Source organism: Petaurus breviceps, unplaced genomic scaffold, assembly GCF_028583685.1.
Source record: "Petaurus breviceps papuanus isolate PSGF00001 unplaced genomic scaffold, PetGlider_PUasm1.0 90654, whole genome shotgun sequence".
NCBI classification, from domain to species: Eukaryota; Metazoa; Chordata; class Mammalia; order Diprotodontia; family Petauridae; genus Petaurus; species Petaurus breviceps.
The window spans coordinates 5,879,029-5,894,907 of record NW_027187301.1 but is presented as its reverse complement, the minus strand read 5'-3'; the positions used below and the strand labels follow the sequence as shown (position 1 = coordinate 5,894,907).

The 15,879-nt window shown below is 41.1% G+C and overlaps 1 protein-coding gene across 1 annotated transcript in view; it reads left to right on the top strand.

The window, feature by feature from the left end:
* Positions 1–6,645: 6,645 nt before the first annotated feature.
* LOC138143775 (mucin-2-like) overlaps positions 6,646–15,879 on the top strand; it is a 26,936-nt gene continuing 17,702 nt past the window's right edge. The window contains exon 1 of the mRNA XM_069065047.1: positions 6,646–6,685. Coding sequence (XP_068921148.1) covers positions 6,646–6,685 — 40 coding nt within the window. The remainder of the gene's footprint in view (positions 6,686–15,879) is intronic.

Sequence of the window (15,879 nt, the reverse complement as noted above, 5' to 3'; positions counted from 1 at the left end):
GGAAGATATTCAAATTTATATTCCCATTACACTGGAATGCTCTCCCTCCTCAATGCTCCCGACTAACTTCTTGCTTCCTTTAAGTTCCAACTAAAATCCTATCCTTTACAGGAAGCCTTTACCAACCCCTCTTAATTCTTCCTTCTGTTAATTATTTCCCATTTATTCTGTATATAGCTTGCTTCACACACACATATATTATACACACACACACACACACACCCATATTTGCATGTTGTCTCCTCCATTAAATTGTAAGCTCCTTGAGGGTAGGGATTAGTTTTTGCCTCCTTGTGTATTTCCAGTGCTTAGCACAATGGTTGGCACATTGTAGGTGATTAATAAATGTTCATTGGTTGATTGACTGGGAAGATAGTGTTGCCCTTGACAATAAGGAAGTTCAGAAGTGGGGAGAGGTTGGGGGAGAAGATAAGTTCATTCTTGGACAAGATGAATTTAAGATATCTGTGGGACATCCACTTTGAGATTTCTAGTAGGCAGTTGGAGATATGAGACTGGAAGTCAAGAAAGATGTTTGAGCTTGACAAATAGATCTAAGAATCATCTACATAGAAATAAAAATGGAACCCATAAGAGCTGATGAGATCAACAAGTGAAATAGTACAGAAAAGGGTCCAGGACAGAGCCTTGAGGGACACCCACATTCAGTGGACATGACCTGGATAAAGGAGCAGCCTGATAGGCTGAAGGAGAGACATGATAGAACAGTGTCATGGAAACCTAGAGAGAAGAGTATGTCAAGAACTGATTGACAGTGTGAGAGGGTGAGATCAAGATGGATGAGGATTGAATAAAAGGCCATTCATTTGGGCAATTAAGAGATCATTGGACACTTTGGAGAGAGTCATTTTCAGTGGAATAAGGTCAAAAGTCAAATTATGGAGTTAAAAAGAGAGTGAGAAGAAAGGAAGCAGTTGGTTCAGTCATTTCAGACTCTTTATGACCCCATTTTGGGGTTTTCTTGGCAAAGATACTACAGGGGTTTGCCTTTTCCTTCTTCAGCTTATTTGACAGATGAGGAAACTGGGGCAAACAGAGTGAAGTGACTTGCCCAGGGTCACACAGCTAGTAAACTGTCTGAGACCTGGACTCAGGAAGAGGAGTCTTCCTAGTCCCATGCCTAGTGCTCTGTGCCACCTAGCTGCCCATAGTGGAACTGGAGGAACTGATTATAGATGGCTTAAAGGAGTTTAGCCACAAAATGCAGAAGAGACATGGGACAATATCTGATGAGGAAGGACAGCTCAAGAGATAATTTTTTGAGGACGAGAAAGACATGGTTGGAGGTAGTAGGGAAGCAGCCATTAGACAAGGAGAGTCTGAAGATAAATGAAAGAGCAGGGATGATGGAGGAAGCAATCTGCTGGAAAAGACGGGGTGGAATGGAATTGCTTGTGCATGCAGAGAGGTTTGTCTTGGTAATGAGTAGGACCCTCTTAAAACTGATTTTTAAAGGAAGTAGGTATTCTAAGAAGCAGACATGAAGAGGGAGTGCATCCAGGCCTTTGGGAAAGTCCATGAAAAGTTAAAAAAAATAGAAGATGGAATGTCATCATGAGTGAGGAATAATAAGGAGCATTTTAAGGAGAATAATGTATATTAAAGCTTGAACCTGGGGCTAGGTTATAAAGAACTTTAACACCAAATAGAGGAATTTCTATTTAATCCAGAGCAATAGAGAGCCATTGAAGGTTTTTGAAAAGAGGAGTGAGGTCAGACCTGTGGTTTTCCAATATGACTTTGTCAGCTATGTGGAGAATGGATTGGAGAGGAAAGAGACTTGAGGCAGGAGTCTATATTATAACAGTATGGGAGAAAGATGATAAGGGCCTGAACTGGGTGGGGATGGTAGCTGCGTGATTGGAGAGAAGGGGACAGATGTGAGAGATGTTAAAAACATAGTATTGATAGAACTTGACCACTGATTGGACATGTGTGAGGGCAACTCAGTCATTGAAGATGACTCTTCGGTTGTGAACCGACAGGTGATAGAAGAATGATGAAGACAGAAATAGCAAAGTTTAGAAGAGCGTGGGAAAGACCCTAATTTTGAATGTATTTAGTTTGAGATGGTATAAAAATCTAGTTCAAGCGGGCAGCTAGGTGGCGCAGTGAATAGAGCACTGGTCGGGGAGTCAGGAGGACCTGAGTTCAAATCCGGCCTCAGACACTTCACACAAAAACTAGCTGTGTGACCTTGGGCAAGTCACATAACCCCAATTGCCCTCCAAAAAAGCAAAAAATCTAGTTCAAAATGTCCACTAGGTGATGTGAGACAGGGGCACACTCAGGAGAGAGAAAGGAGTCAGATCTATAGATCTGGGAGTCACCGGCATAAATATCAGATGAGTGATCCCCATGGGACTTGATGAGGTAACCAAGTGCGAGTGTATAGAGAGAAGGGAAGGGGACCTGGGACAGAGCCCTGGGAGGGAGACATAGCTAGCTGGCAGAATATGGATTTTGGTGGAATATGGATTTTAATCCAGCAAACGGGATTAAGAAGGAGCCATCAGACAGATAGGAAGAAAGAGAAGTGTCACAAAAACTCACAAGAATAGCCAGGTGATTGACAGTGTCAAATGTTGCAGAGAAGGATAAGGACTGAGAGCAGGTCCAGGATTTGTCAATTAAGAGATCATTGTCTCCATGACAGTTCCAAAGAATTCATGATGAAAAAATGCCATCCCTCCTACAGAGAGAGAACTAATGAACTCTGAGTGCAGGTTGAAGCATATCTTTTCATTATATTTATCTTATTTATTTATTTATTATCTTTATCATATTTTATTTATCTTTATATATATATCAACATGGCTAATATGAGAGTATGTTTTGGCGCGACTTCACATGTAATAATGGGTACCAAATTACTTCCCTTCTCAAAGGGTGGTGGAGAGACTGGAGAGAGGGAGAAAATTTTTTCTCATATAGGGTGATTTCAGGGGTCCATGAAGACCCCACCTCCTACTCTCCCAACCAAACCCAATCAACAAAATACACTGGGAGAAAAAAACAATTTTTTTTAAAGGTTTAAATTTTTTTTAAAGAGATCATTGCTAGTCTAACGGTCAACCAGCATTTAAGCACTTATTCTGTGCCTAGCATTGTACCAAACACTGGGGATTCGAATACAAGCAAAAAGACAGACCCTGCTCTCAAGGTGCTTACATTCTAATGGGAGATAATAATACATAAATAAGAGCTGTAAATTGGTAGGTAGAGAAGACAGCCACTTGGAGGAATGGTGGATAAATCAGGAGAATGAGGAATGGATTGTCTGGGCCCTTCCTCAAAATGGAGATTTGGGGAAGAGTTCACCAATGGGAGAAGGGGCCAATAGTATCAGAGTGAGGAGGAAGCAGAGGTTTTTGATACCTTTGGAGAGAATCACTTCAGTTGAGAGCTTCTAGTGTTTTTCCAACTTCCTCATATTTATAATTTCTTTTATTCCATTATATGCATATGTTTGAATGGTTGAGTCACATTTTTTCAGCCATTTTCCAATTTTTGGACACCCTGCTTACCTTCCAACTTCATGGGAAGGTGCTGCATTGTCTATTTTGGAATATGTGGGACCTTTTTCTTTTTGTCTCTGACATCCTTGAGGTTTATGTCCAACAAGCAGGTTTCTTGGTCAAAGGATGTCAACAAGTTAGTCACTTTTCTCATAGAATTCTATTTTTTACCCCAGAATGGTTAAACCAAGTCACAGCTCCATCAGCAGCATACTTTTGTGCCTGTCTTTGCACAACCCCTCCAGCAATGACTATTTCCAACACTGATCATCTCCAGTTTCAGTCTCTTGTTTCTACAGCATTTTCTATTCTCTGTTTTAGTCTCACTCTCCCAGATCCCCAATGCCTTTTCTAGTCTCTTCACTATAAGAATCTGTCCTCAGCTCTTACTAAATGTGGGCGTGTGAACAGATCACTTTATTTCTCCTCTCTTTTTATCATCTTTAAAGTGAAGACAATAACTTGCAGGTTTGGTGTGAGAATCAAATGAGAGGATAGTGCTATAGAAATGTCCAATAGAATTAATAAAATAAAACATTTCAGTTTAATAATAATAATAAAGTTACACAAGTCCAGAATGCTTTTCTTTACGTATAAGTGTTCTGAAAATAGATTTTTAAAAATTCTTCCTCAGGAATATTGTTGTCGTTCAGTCGTATCAGTCATCTCCAAACTCTTCCTTTGGGGTTTTCTTGGCAGAGATACCAGAATGGTTTGCCATTTTCTTCTCCAGTTAATTTTATAGATGAGGAAACTGAGACAAACAAGTTTAAGTCCAGGGTCACACAACTAGGAAGATGAGTCTTCCTGACTTCAGACCCGACACTCTATTCACTGTGCCACCTCATCCTCAGGAAAGAATTTGGTAAATCTAATTGGCAGAGGCATGCAAAGAATAGGCTGAAGTCAGAGTCTTGGGGAACCTGTGCCACCATGCCATCTCTCCCACCTGTAAGTGGGGCAAGTCACTTGTCCTAGCTGGGTTTGGTTTCCTTGTCTATGAAATGGAAGGAGTGGAAATAGAAGGTCTCTCTGATCTCTTCCAGCTCTAGACCTATTAGCCTATGATCAATAACAGGTAAAGATTAATGTGGTGCCAGTGCCTCTCCCAAGGACATTTGCATTTTAATGGGAAATAAAGTATCTGCTTGGCTTAAGTCAAAGAAACAAGGTCCATTTGTGGATTTTCAGGCTTCTCTGGATGTAGAACTAGAAGGAACCTGATTTTACTTCCTCATTTTACAGCTCAGAAAACTGAGGCCTGAGTGAATGACTTTCCCAAGGTCACGTAGATGATAAGAGTAACAAGCTTAGGTCAGGAAGGGAGGTGGAGAGTTGTATTTTGTTGATTGGGTTTGGTTGGGAGAGTAGGGGGTGGGGTCTTCATGGACCCTGAAATCACCCTCTATGAGTGGCTGCCATTCCACCTATTTGCAAGGCCAAGTTGGACAAGGAAATGCCAATAAATCATTCTGGTTCCTTTTATATCTGGAACGACTGAGTGAAGACCTCTAGTGCCCCTCTCACTCAGGGGATTAAGTCCTTTGGAATCAGAGGCAGGGATTTAGCGGAGTAAGGTTTTTCTCCTTCATATAATACTTTTATTAGCCTCCAGTAACCACCTGGCACACCTCATTCCTGCTCCCTTCTCAGTTGTTTCTGGGAGTCCCCAGAAAGCAGTCATGGTAATATCAGGCTGGAGTCTATCAAAGCACTGACCTCCTGGAACAGATTGTTGGCTTATCATGGACAAGACATTAAACCCTTCTCATTCCCCAATTTCCTCATGTTAAATGCAGATAACACTGGCCATAAAAACCTCACCAATATACACTTTGCAAACTTTCAAGCAACACACAGTTGTCAGGTATTAAAACTTATATTTATTATCTCAGGGAGGGGAAAGATGAAGGAGGGAGAGAAAAAATTTGGAACTCAAAAAAATTTTTAAATGAATATTAAAAATTGTCTTTACAGGTAACTGGGGGGAAACATAATATTATTTTTAAATTTTTTTATTTATTAGATTAATGGTGTTATATTAAAATGTATAATAAAAATAATAATATATCTCAGACTCTAGCCTTACAGAGTCTCTCTCAATATAGGAGACTAATGCAGTGGAAAGAACACTGAACTTGGAATCAAAAGAACTACTTCTGATCTCTGTGATCTTTACCACATTACTTCTCACTCTGGAACCTCAGTTTCCTCATCTGTAAAAGTGAAGGATTGTACTGGATGATATCTATGATATTTTGGTCTTATGATCATCTATTTCCTTCCTAAAGCACTTGACTGATACACCCACCCCATCCTCTAACCTGGAACTTCCTTGCTTACTCTCAATCTTAAGCCATTGGGGTGGCCAGGTGGTGCAGTGAGTAAGAGTGCCAGCCCCAGAGTCGAGAGACCCGGGATCGGTTCCAGCCACAGATAGATACTTAACACTCACACAAAATAACTGGCCTTGTAATCTTGAGCAAGTTACTTAACCCCAATTGCTTAAAAAAAAAAAATCTTAAGCTATCATTAATTCCCCACCTCCTTAGAACCACTCTGGCCCACCAGTTAAGGATCCCTACTCCCTCTTTTTCCCCTCACAACTATCTCCCCATCTCACCATCATTTATGGAACCCATAGAGTGTCCCTCCTTTTGTCTTCTATCTACTTAGTATTTCATAGTCTCTCTCCCTTTCCCCCATACTGCATCCCCAAACCCTATCCCCCTCAGTTACTGACAAGGCAGATACTAAAACCCAGTTAGTAGGATCATAGGATTTAAAACTGAAAGAGAAGGCTTTAAATATTAACTAGTCCAACCTTCTTATTTTATAGAATGGTTAATTAATCAATCAACAAATGTTTATTAAATAAGGCACTGGAAGTATAAATACCAAAACAGTTCTTGCTATGAAGGAACATACATTCTATTAAGGGGAAGTGGGGGAAATACAGCACACACAGATAAAGAAATCTAAGGCAATTTTGAGGCCAGACAAAATGCTAATAATTGGAGGGATGTAGGAGTTGGTACCTGAGCTGAACCTTGAAGGAAGTTAGGGATTCTAAGTAGCAATAATAAGAAGAGAGTTTATTTCAGGCATGGAAGATGATGCTTGCAAAGGCACAGGAAATGAAGATGGTAGGTGGAGTTTGGGGAATAATTGGTAGTTCAATTTGGCTGAAAAGTCAAGTAAATACAGAAAAATGATATAAAATACATCTGGAAATGGAAGCTAGAAACAGATTGTGGATCATTTTAAATACCAGGATGAGGATTTGTTTTTTATCCAAGAGGCAAAAGGGAGCCATTGAAGATTTTTGAGCAGATGAGTGATGTGGGTTTGATCTGTGTTTTAGTAATATTAATTTGGCAGGTTGTGGAAGAAGGAATTAGAGAGGAAAAGGGGAGATACTTGAGATAGGGAAACCAATTAGAAGGTAATCATCCAGGAAAGAGGTAATGAGGGATTGAACAAGGGTAGTGACCACGTAAGTAGAAAGAGGGGAAAATTTGAGAGAAGTAGGAAGACAGAATCAACAAGACTTGGCACCTGATCAAAGATGGTAGTTGAGAGAAAGGAAGAGTCAAGGATGAGTCAAGCCTACATGACTGAGAGAATGGTATTGTCCTCAACAGAAGCAGAGGCAGAAGGTTTGAGGGGAAAGATGAATTCCTTTCTGGAAATGTTGAGTCTGAGATGCTAACTGGATGGACAAATGAAAGGAGTCTCACAGGCACTCTGTGATGTGGAAATAAAATTCAGCAGATAGACTAGGGTCTATATATTTATATCTAAATATATAGATTTAGGAGTTATTTTAAAAGACATGAAGCTTGAGCTTGGGGAGCTGATGAGATGACCAAAGAAAAGAATGTAGAAAAGAAGGGAAGAGATCCCAGGACAGAACCTCAGGGGGCACCTACCATTAATGGATAGGAGACAAAAATTGGTCCAGAAAGGGAAGATGAAAAGTAGCAATTAGAAGTTATCACAGAGTTTTGTTAAAGCAAAAAAGTGCATACAGGAAGGGAAAAAAAGAGGAATGAAGCTAAGGAAGAAGAAAGTATTTAAGGAGGCATGGGAGCCAAGGGAAGAGAAAACATCCAGGGGAAGGAACAACTATGTCAACAACATTGTATAGGATCATAGATCTCGGGCTGGAAGGGACTGAAGGGTCCATCTGATCCAATCCCCCCCCCCATTTTACTGATGAGGAAACTGAGGCCCAGGGAGGTTAAGTGACTTGTCCAAGGTCACACAGGTGGTAAACATCAGAGGTGTAATCTGAACCCAGGCCATCTAACTCCAGAGTCAGTATTTTAGCCACTGAATCACATACCCTGCCTCATATTTTCTCTTTCCTTCTTTTTTTCCCCAACTTTTCTAGCAACGGGTACTGCTACCTTAACAACTCAGGGATTCCTGAATCTAGCCTTGCAGCATTTGAGCTGGAATGGGGGTAGGGGTTGGAGTTGGGGGCCACATCACAAGACAGGAACTACCTAAACAGCAGTCCTCTGAGGAAGGGCCCACGCATACCCAGCGAGTCCTTAGTTTCAATTCTCAAACATTTTTCTCCTGTCTCCACCCCACCAGGGGCCAGCTTGGCTCAGGTCGCCAGTGATGCAGGGCAGTGGGTGTATCATTATTTTTTTTTTCCTGGTATGGGAGGGGGTGGCTGGAGCAAGGGAAGAAAAGAAGGTGCAGAGATGATTGGCAGAGGACCACGCCTTCTTTTGTCCTCTACGCCAGGTACCTGGGTCTCCACGGGGAAACCAGCCTGTTTCATTCCAGCAGTCACAGGTGAAGTGTTCACCTCATTTCTTCTCACCTCCTCTTCTTTGTAAAGGGTGAGGGGCCTCTTCCTCTGCAGGATAGAGGCTTAGAGTGGAGAAACCTGAGGGACCCCTGTCCTGAGCCATGGGAAGATCCTACCTGAGAAGGATCCACTGGGTCTTTCTCAGTTACTACTTCTGCTCCTTCCTCCTTTGGCCAACACTGTTGGGTAAGTGAAAATCCCAGGCGCCTAGAGTTTGACTCTACAGGTAGTAATGTGGTGTCAGAGACAAGCTTAGGAGAACTAAGAACAGAAATGGAGAGAGGAGAGAGAGAGAGAGAGAGAGAGAGAGAGAGAGAGAGAGAGAGAGAGAACAGAGAAACAAAGAGAGACACATGGAGAAAGAGAAAAAGAGAGCATAGAAAAGATTCAGTGATAGAACAGAGATTCAGTGATAGAAAAAGAAAAAATAAAGGAAAAGAATATAAAAGAGAAAGTATTATGAGAGAGGGGAAAGTAGTGACAGAAAGTGCAAAAATCCCTGAGTAGATTAAATGATAGAAAAAGAAAGAGATGAGAGAGAAATAGATACAGATAGTGAGAAAATGCCTGAGTAAAAAGAGAAGATCAAATGAAAGAAATAGCATACAAGAAAGAGAGAGGGAGAGAGTGACACAGGTAAGGAGACACAATTAGGAGGTAGAAGCAGAAAGAGAAACAGATGGACAGGGAGAGGCAGGAGGAGGAGAAAGACTGCTCTGCTCTGCTGACCCATGTGTGACCGAGGTCCTGAGGGCTGACTATTGCTTTCTGGGCAGAGCTTATAGTTTTCTGAGGTGTTGCTGGGAGAGCCTTAAGCAGTAAAGCATCCAACCCATGATATGTGAGGGGGTCCCATGACTTTAAGAGAACAGTTCAGGGGGTTCATGGAGACCTTGGAAAACTTCTACCAAAGGATCAGTATGGTGTAGTGGTAAGTCCTCTGCCCAGAGTCAGGAGGCTGGGGTCCTGCTTTTTTGTTGTCATGTCAGTCATGTCTGACTCTCTGTGACCCCATTTGGGGTTTTCTTGGCAGAGATACTGAAGTGCTTTGCCATTTCCTTCTCCAGCTCATTTCACATATGGAGAAACTGAGGCAAAGAGGGATAAGTGACTTGCCCAGGGTCATGCAGTTAGTGAGTATCTGAGGCCAGATATGAACTCCTGACTTCAGATCTAGCACTCTAACCATAGCACCACCCAGCTGTTCCATACAACCTTGGATGAGTTAGTTAATCACTCTGAACCTGATTATACAGATTCCCATCTGTATAATGAAGAGGTTGGAAAAGATGACCATCTAAGGTCACTTCCAACTCAAAAATTCTATTCCTAGGAAGCACTCCCTCCCAACTGTACTGACTCCCATTAGATGGCAGCATTACTGTTCATTCTTTCCCTCCAAAAATGGAAAAAGATTTGTAGAAATTCACTCCAAGTAAAGAAGGGAGCTTTCTGATATTCAGATAGGTCTCTTATGTTACTCTCCAAGGTACAAAGTAGAAGAGGTTGGGGAAGACTGGAAATAGATTTAGACCCTTTTGTGATCACCACATGTTGCCCTGGAAGAACAACTAGGCTGGGAGTCAGAGGACCTGAGTCCCAGTCTCAACTCTGATATTGAATAGATGCAACTCAGTTGCTGTTCAGTCATTTTTTCAGTCATGTCTGACTCTTCGTGACCCCATTTGGGGTTTTCTTGGAAAAGAGAGTGCAGTGGTTTTCCATTTCCTTCTCCAGCTCATTTAACAGATGAGGAAACTGAGGCAAACAGGCTTAAGTGACTTACCCAGGGTCACACAGCTAATAAGTATCTGTGGCTGGATTTGAACTCAGATGATGAGCCTTCCTGATTTCAGGTCCGGTGCTCTATCCACGACAGTACAGGTTGGATTAGAGGTGGTACAGTTATAACTCAGATTCAATAACTCTTTGAAAGTTTTACACTGTCTGTACTACATTAAGAAAGCACTTTGGATTGGAAGTCAGAAAAGTTGAGTTCAAGTTCTGGTTCTGGTATTTACTATATGTGTGATTCTGGGCAAGTCACATAATCTCTGCCTCAGTTTCCTCAACTGTAAAACGGAAGCAATAGTAGCACCTCCCTCCCAGGGGCATGGGGATCCAACAAGGTAACATTTGTAAAATGTACTTAGCACAGTGCCCAGAACATAGTAGGTACTCTATAAATGCTAAAAACCCTTCTCCTCCCTCTCCTTCCTTCCAGGTATATAAATGCTAGCTATTATTATAAGTCCTTCACACAGACTGTGATTAAAAAACAATTTTTTAAATTCCCCAAGTTGACTAGAACCTTAAAGGTTGGGAAGAGGGCAGAAAGACTGCCTCCTAAAGCGCAAGGACGGGTAGAAGGGAAAGGAGGCAGGTGGCTCTGGCCAGGAATGCATTCAGAGGCTTCCTCAGTTTGGGGTGGGGAACTGGTAAAATGAAGCTCTCAGTCTCCACGTCTATCAATGGGGCATTGTGACGACATGACATTTCTCTCCCATTTTCAGGGGAGGAATTGCATAATTATAGATAACAGGGAGGTATAAGTTTTATTCCCCTACAGGTGTAATGCGTCTTTGCTGACTGACTCATGAATGAGGTGGAGCTCTGGAAGGAGGTAGATGGTTTGTCCGTTCTTCCCCAGGAAGAGGAGCAGAGTCAAACTCTCCCTTCTCCCTCTCTGATCCCACCTCCTCCAAAAGAGCTACTTGGGAGGGAGGAAGGATGAGTGTGATGAAAGGCTTGGAAAGTAGTCCATGCGGTGGCATTTCTCCTGGACAGAAAATAGCTGTATAGTTTGCTGAGGCTGGGCCCAAATTCTGGATAGTGTCCAGAATAAGACTACTTTAGATTAGGAAGTATTTCTAAAACCGCAGTCAGGTTAAGAATTATCAATCAAACTGCAAACATTTATCAAATGCCCATTACATGCCAAACATTGCACTAAATACAAGGGGTATGAAGACATATGTGAAAAAGTCCTTGTCCAGTAGGTACCATTTTGTATGTATTTGTAAATTGAAATCCTACTCTTTGGAAATCAACATCCCTTTCTTAGAATGTAGGTGGATTGTAGGGGCATGGAAAGGTGAATGCCCAAGGTCTATTGATCAATCGTCAACAAGAAAGACAGGGAGAGAGAGAAAAAGCAAGACGGAAAAAAAGAAAGAGAATTCAAGCAAGAAAGAGACAAAAAGAAAAAGGAGGAAAGGAAGGAAGGAAAGAAGGGAGAGAAAAAGAAAGACCATATTCTTACTCATTACTTATTCATACATTCTAATGGGGAGACAACATGCAAAAAAAAGTATATATAAGATACATATGTAATGTGTGTATATATATATAAATGTACACACACATATAGCGAAGTTTCCATCTTCAACTCAGCAGAAGTGAGATATCTTTCTCTCTTAAATATCTAATCACATTCTATCAGGACTTCTCTTTTCCTGTATATTCTATGTTCCATCACACTCATTTTGTTGCATGAAAGAATGAGCTAAAATTCACATGGTATGGCTTGTTTGCCATATTTGCATTTACAAAGGTTTAATCACTGTGATACTTCCTCCTAGAAGCTCTCTTGACCTCGGAAACTAAGTGCCTCAAAAGACCATGAAGTTCAAGCAGTTGTTAGGTGGCCCCTTTGATTATATTGGCTATTTGATATTAAACCTGTAGTCTATTCCAAATGCTAGTTCTTTAAGACTCATCAATATCTATGTGTATAGGAAAGTCCTTAAGAGTATTAGATCTAGATTCAAGGATCTAAGTTCAAATCCCATGGAGGTTGGACCAGGTGACCTCTATAGACCTACAACCCTAAGTTTCTATGCACAAGTTGTGCTCTGACTTTTATAAGTTGTTTTTTGGAAGTTAGGATACACTTTCCCATAGGACAATTTTTATTAAGGATGTGACCATCATTAATAAACTTATTTAATTGTTAATGTTCCTTAACCTAAGGAGGATGGTTTGGAGAAGAGAATTACCAGAATCAGGGAGGGGAGGAGGAGAAGTAGAAGGAGGAAGAGAGAGAGGAAGAGGAGGAGAAAGAGAATGAAGAAGAGATGGAAAAGAAGGTCATTAAAGCATTTTTTAAATGTGCAGAAGAGAATAGGAAGAAATTCAGAAGGAACCAAGAGCAAGGACAGCTTTGAAAGTAACATGTTGAATTGATTTACTTTTTTTTTTAACAAGCTGTACATATATGTACATACTAGAAATTAGTGGTTCCACATATAATCCTATTTTCTGTTCTATTTTGTATGTAGAAATTTTCAGGGATTTTTGGTGTTTGTGAAGCTCATAATAGGAAAAGAAAAAATTTTAAAGAAAAGACAAAAGGGAGATTACAGAGGGGATTCTTAATCAGGTATGTATTGGATTAAACGACCTCTTGGGTCCCTTTCATCTCAGATTCTATGATTCTAAAAGAAGATATTTCTCTATTGCTGCTGCATAAGTGATTTTTGCTAAAACAATACAGCCGTGGATGGAATATTAGAACTAGGAAGGATTAGCGATCTTCTCTCTAGGTGAGTCACTCCCAAGGTAACGAAACACAGGAACTCTGATAGTATTAAGCTTCTGCCCTGAATTTTCATCAATCAACAAGCATTTATTAAGCACATACAATTTGCCAGGTACTGTGCTAAGCCCTGGTGATACAAAGACAAAAATGAAATGGTCCCTTACCTAGATAAGCTTCAGTTCTAAGAGAGGAGACAAGCCATATACATATAAGTATAAATAGAATACATACAAAATTACTCCAAAGGAGGAAAGGACACACTAGCTCCTAGGGTGACCAGCAAGAAGAAAATAGTTCTTGACCCAATACCTGAAGGGAACCAGGTATTCCAAAAGGTGGAAGCGAGGAGGGGGAGCACATTCCAGGTATGGAGATGGGGGCATTGTATGTGAATATCCAGTGGGCTGGATCACCAGAGTACAGGGAAGGGAATAAAATTTAAGACTGAAAAGCATAAAGGTACAGGTGGTTTATGTTTGATCCCCAAGGATCCCCAAGGGAGTCACTGGAGCTGGTCAGGAGTAGGGTAGTGACATGATCATAACTGCACTTTAGGAGAATCAGTCTGACAGCTGTGTAGAGGAGAGTCTGGGAGAGTCTTGAAGTAGGGAAACCAAACAGGTAGCTAAAATAGTAGTCCTTGGGGCAGCTAGGTGGCACCATAGTGCACAGAGCCCTGGGCCTGTAGTCAGGAAGACTTCTCTTGAGTTCAAATCTGGCCAGAAAACTTACTAGCTGTATGACCCTGGGCAAGTCACTTAATTTTGTTTACCTTGGTTTCCTCGTCTGTAAAATGAGTCAGAGAAGGAAATGAAACCATTCCAGGATCTCTGACAAGAAAACTTCAAATGGGGTCATGAAGAGTTAGACAGGACTGAACAACTACACAGTAGTCCACATGAGAGGTTATAAGAGTGAAAGGGGGCAGGGGATGTATTCAAGAGATGTTGTAGAGATAGAAATAAAAATACTTGGCATCTGCTTGGTTATGTGTGGTGAGTGAAAGTGAGGAGTCAAGGAGGAAAATGAGGGTGCCTAGAAGGATGGTGGTGCAATTTAAAGTAATTAAGAAGTTTGGAAGAGGGATGGGTTTGGGGAGGAAGATAATGAGTTCTGTTTTGCACTTGTTATATTTGAGATGCCTTCAGGACATCCCATTTGAAGTGTCCAATAGGCAATTAGTGATCAGGGACTGGTGCTAGGGAGAAAGACCAGAGCTGGATATGCCAGTCATCTACAAAGAGAGGGTTAATTAAACCCATGAGAACTGATGAGATCCCCAAATAAGATCATATAGAGAGAAAAAGCAAGAGGCACAGGGCTAGAGCTTTGGAGTACACCATACTTAATGGATATAATATGAATGATGAATCAGCAAAAACTGGGGAAGAATGGTTGGAAAAATAGCAAAAAAACAAAAAAACAAGACCAGGAGGAGGAGGAGATTTCCTTGTTCCCAAAATAAGAAGTTATTGTAGAGAATATTCAGGAAGAGATGATGGTCAATAGTGTCAAATGCAGCAGAAAAATCAAAGAAAAATAAGACTGCCAAAGAGGCATTAGATCTGGTCATTTGACTGGTAGTAATTTTGGAAAGAGCAGTTTCAGATGAATGATTAGGTTGGAAGCCATACTACAGGTGGTCAGGAAGAGAGTAAGAACAGAAAAAATGCAGGCACTGGATGTAGATGGCCTGTTTAAAAAGTTTGGCTCAAAAAGGGAGGAGAGCTATAGATAAATAGTTAATAGGGATGGTAGGATCTTATGGAGGTAGGGTTTTTGGTTGTGTTTTTTTGAGGATGGGGGAGAATTGGGCTTATTTTATAGATAGCAGGGAAGGAATCAGTAGAAAGAAGAATATTGAAAGATTAAGAGTGGTGTAGGTCAGGGATGACTAAGCCTGTCTGATACCTCAGATTCAATGTTAGAATAAAACAAAACACTTGCAGAAAATCCAACAGTTGGCAAACTTTCAGATTGACCATATGACCAGAGGAGACCAGCTTCCCTGACTGATTTCCCCTTGGTGGTCCAACAATCAAGATCAGGTGTCTGAGGGGGCTCCTAATGGCTTTTTATGATCTGACTAACAGGAAGCCCCAGCAACAGCCTAAACCCTTGATCCAATTAAATCTGAGGATAGTTTTAATACCTCTTAAAGAAAAACTAGCCTAACTGGCAAGCTGGAGCCATATTGCTCTCACCATGGATGGTCCACTTTAAAAGGCAGGTCAGTGAGTAAGACGTTGATTTCTGGTAAAATTTTTGAATGGATTATAAAATCACAGATTTAGAGCTAGAAGAGACTTTAGAGACCATTGAGTTCCATCCCTTCATTATACAGATGAGGAACTGGGGCTCAGAGGGCTTCAATAACTTAGCCAAGGTCACATAGGTAAGAAGGAGTAGGGACAGGATTCACACCCAGTCTTCTGACTCCAAATTCAGTAAGCTTTGCAAAGTACCATGTAATCTCTCCAAATCATTAAATAGGGGTTTTGGTTTTTTTTTTTAATAATATTTTATTTACCCTGAGTACATGTAAAAACAATTTTTTTTCTTTTTGGAGGGCAATTGGGGTTAAGTAACTTGCCCAACGTTACACAGCTAGTATTTTTGTGTGGGTGTTAAATGTCTGAGGCAGGAACCGAACTCAGGTCCTCCTGACTCCAGGGCCAATGCTCTACTCACTGCGCCACCTAGCTGCCCCATAAAAGCAATTTCTAACATTGGGGTTTGGGTTTTTTTTTTAAGTTTTGAGTTCTGAATTCTATCCCTCCTTCCTCTCCCCCCTCCCTGAAAAGGTAAGCTATTTGATATAGGTTATACATATGCAAGCTTGTAAAACATTTCCTTATTAGTCATTTTTTGGGAAGGAAGGAAGGGAGGGAGGAAGGAAGGGAAGGAGGGAGGGAGGGAGGGAAGAAGGAAGGAAGGAAGGAAGGAAGGAAGGAAGGAAGGAAGGAAGGAAG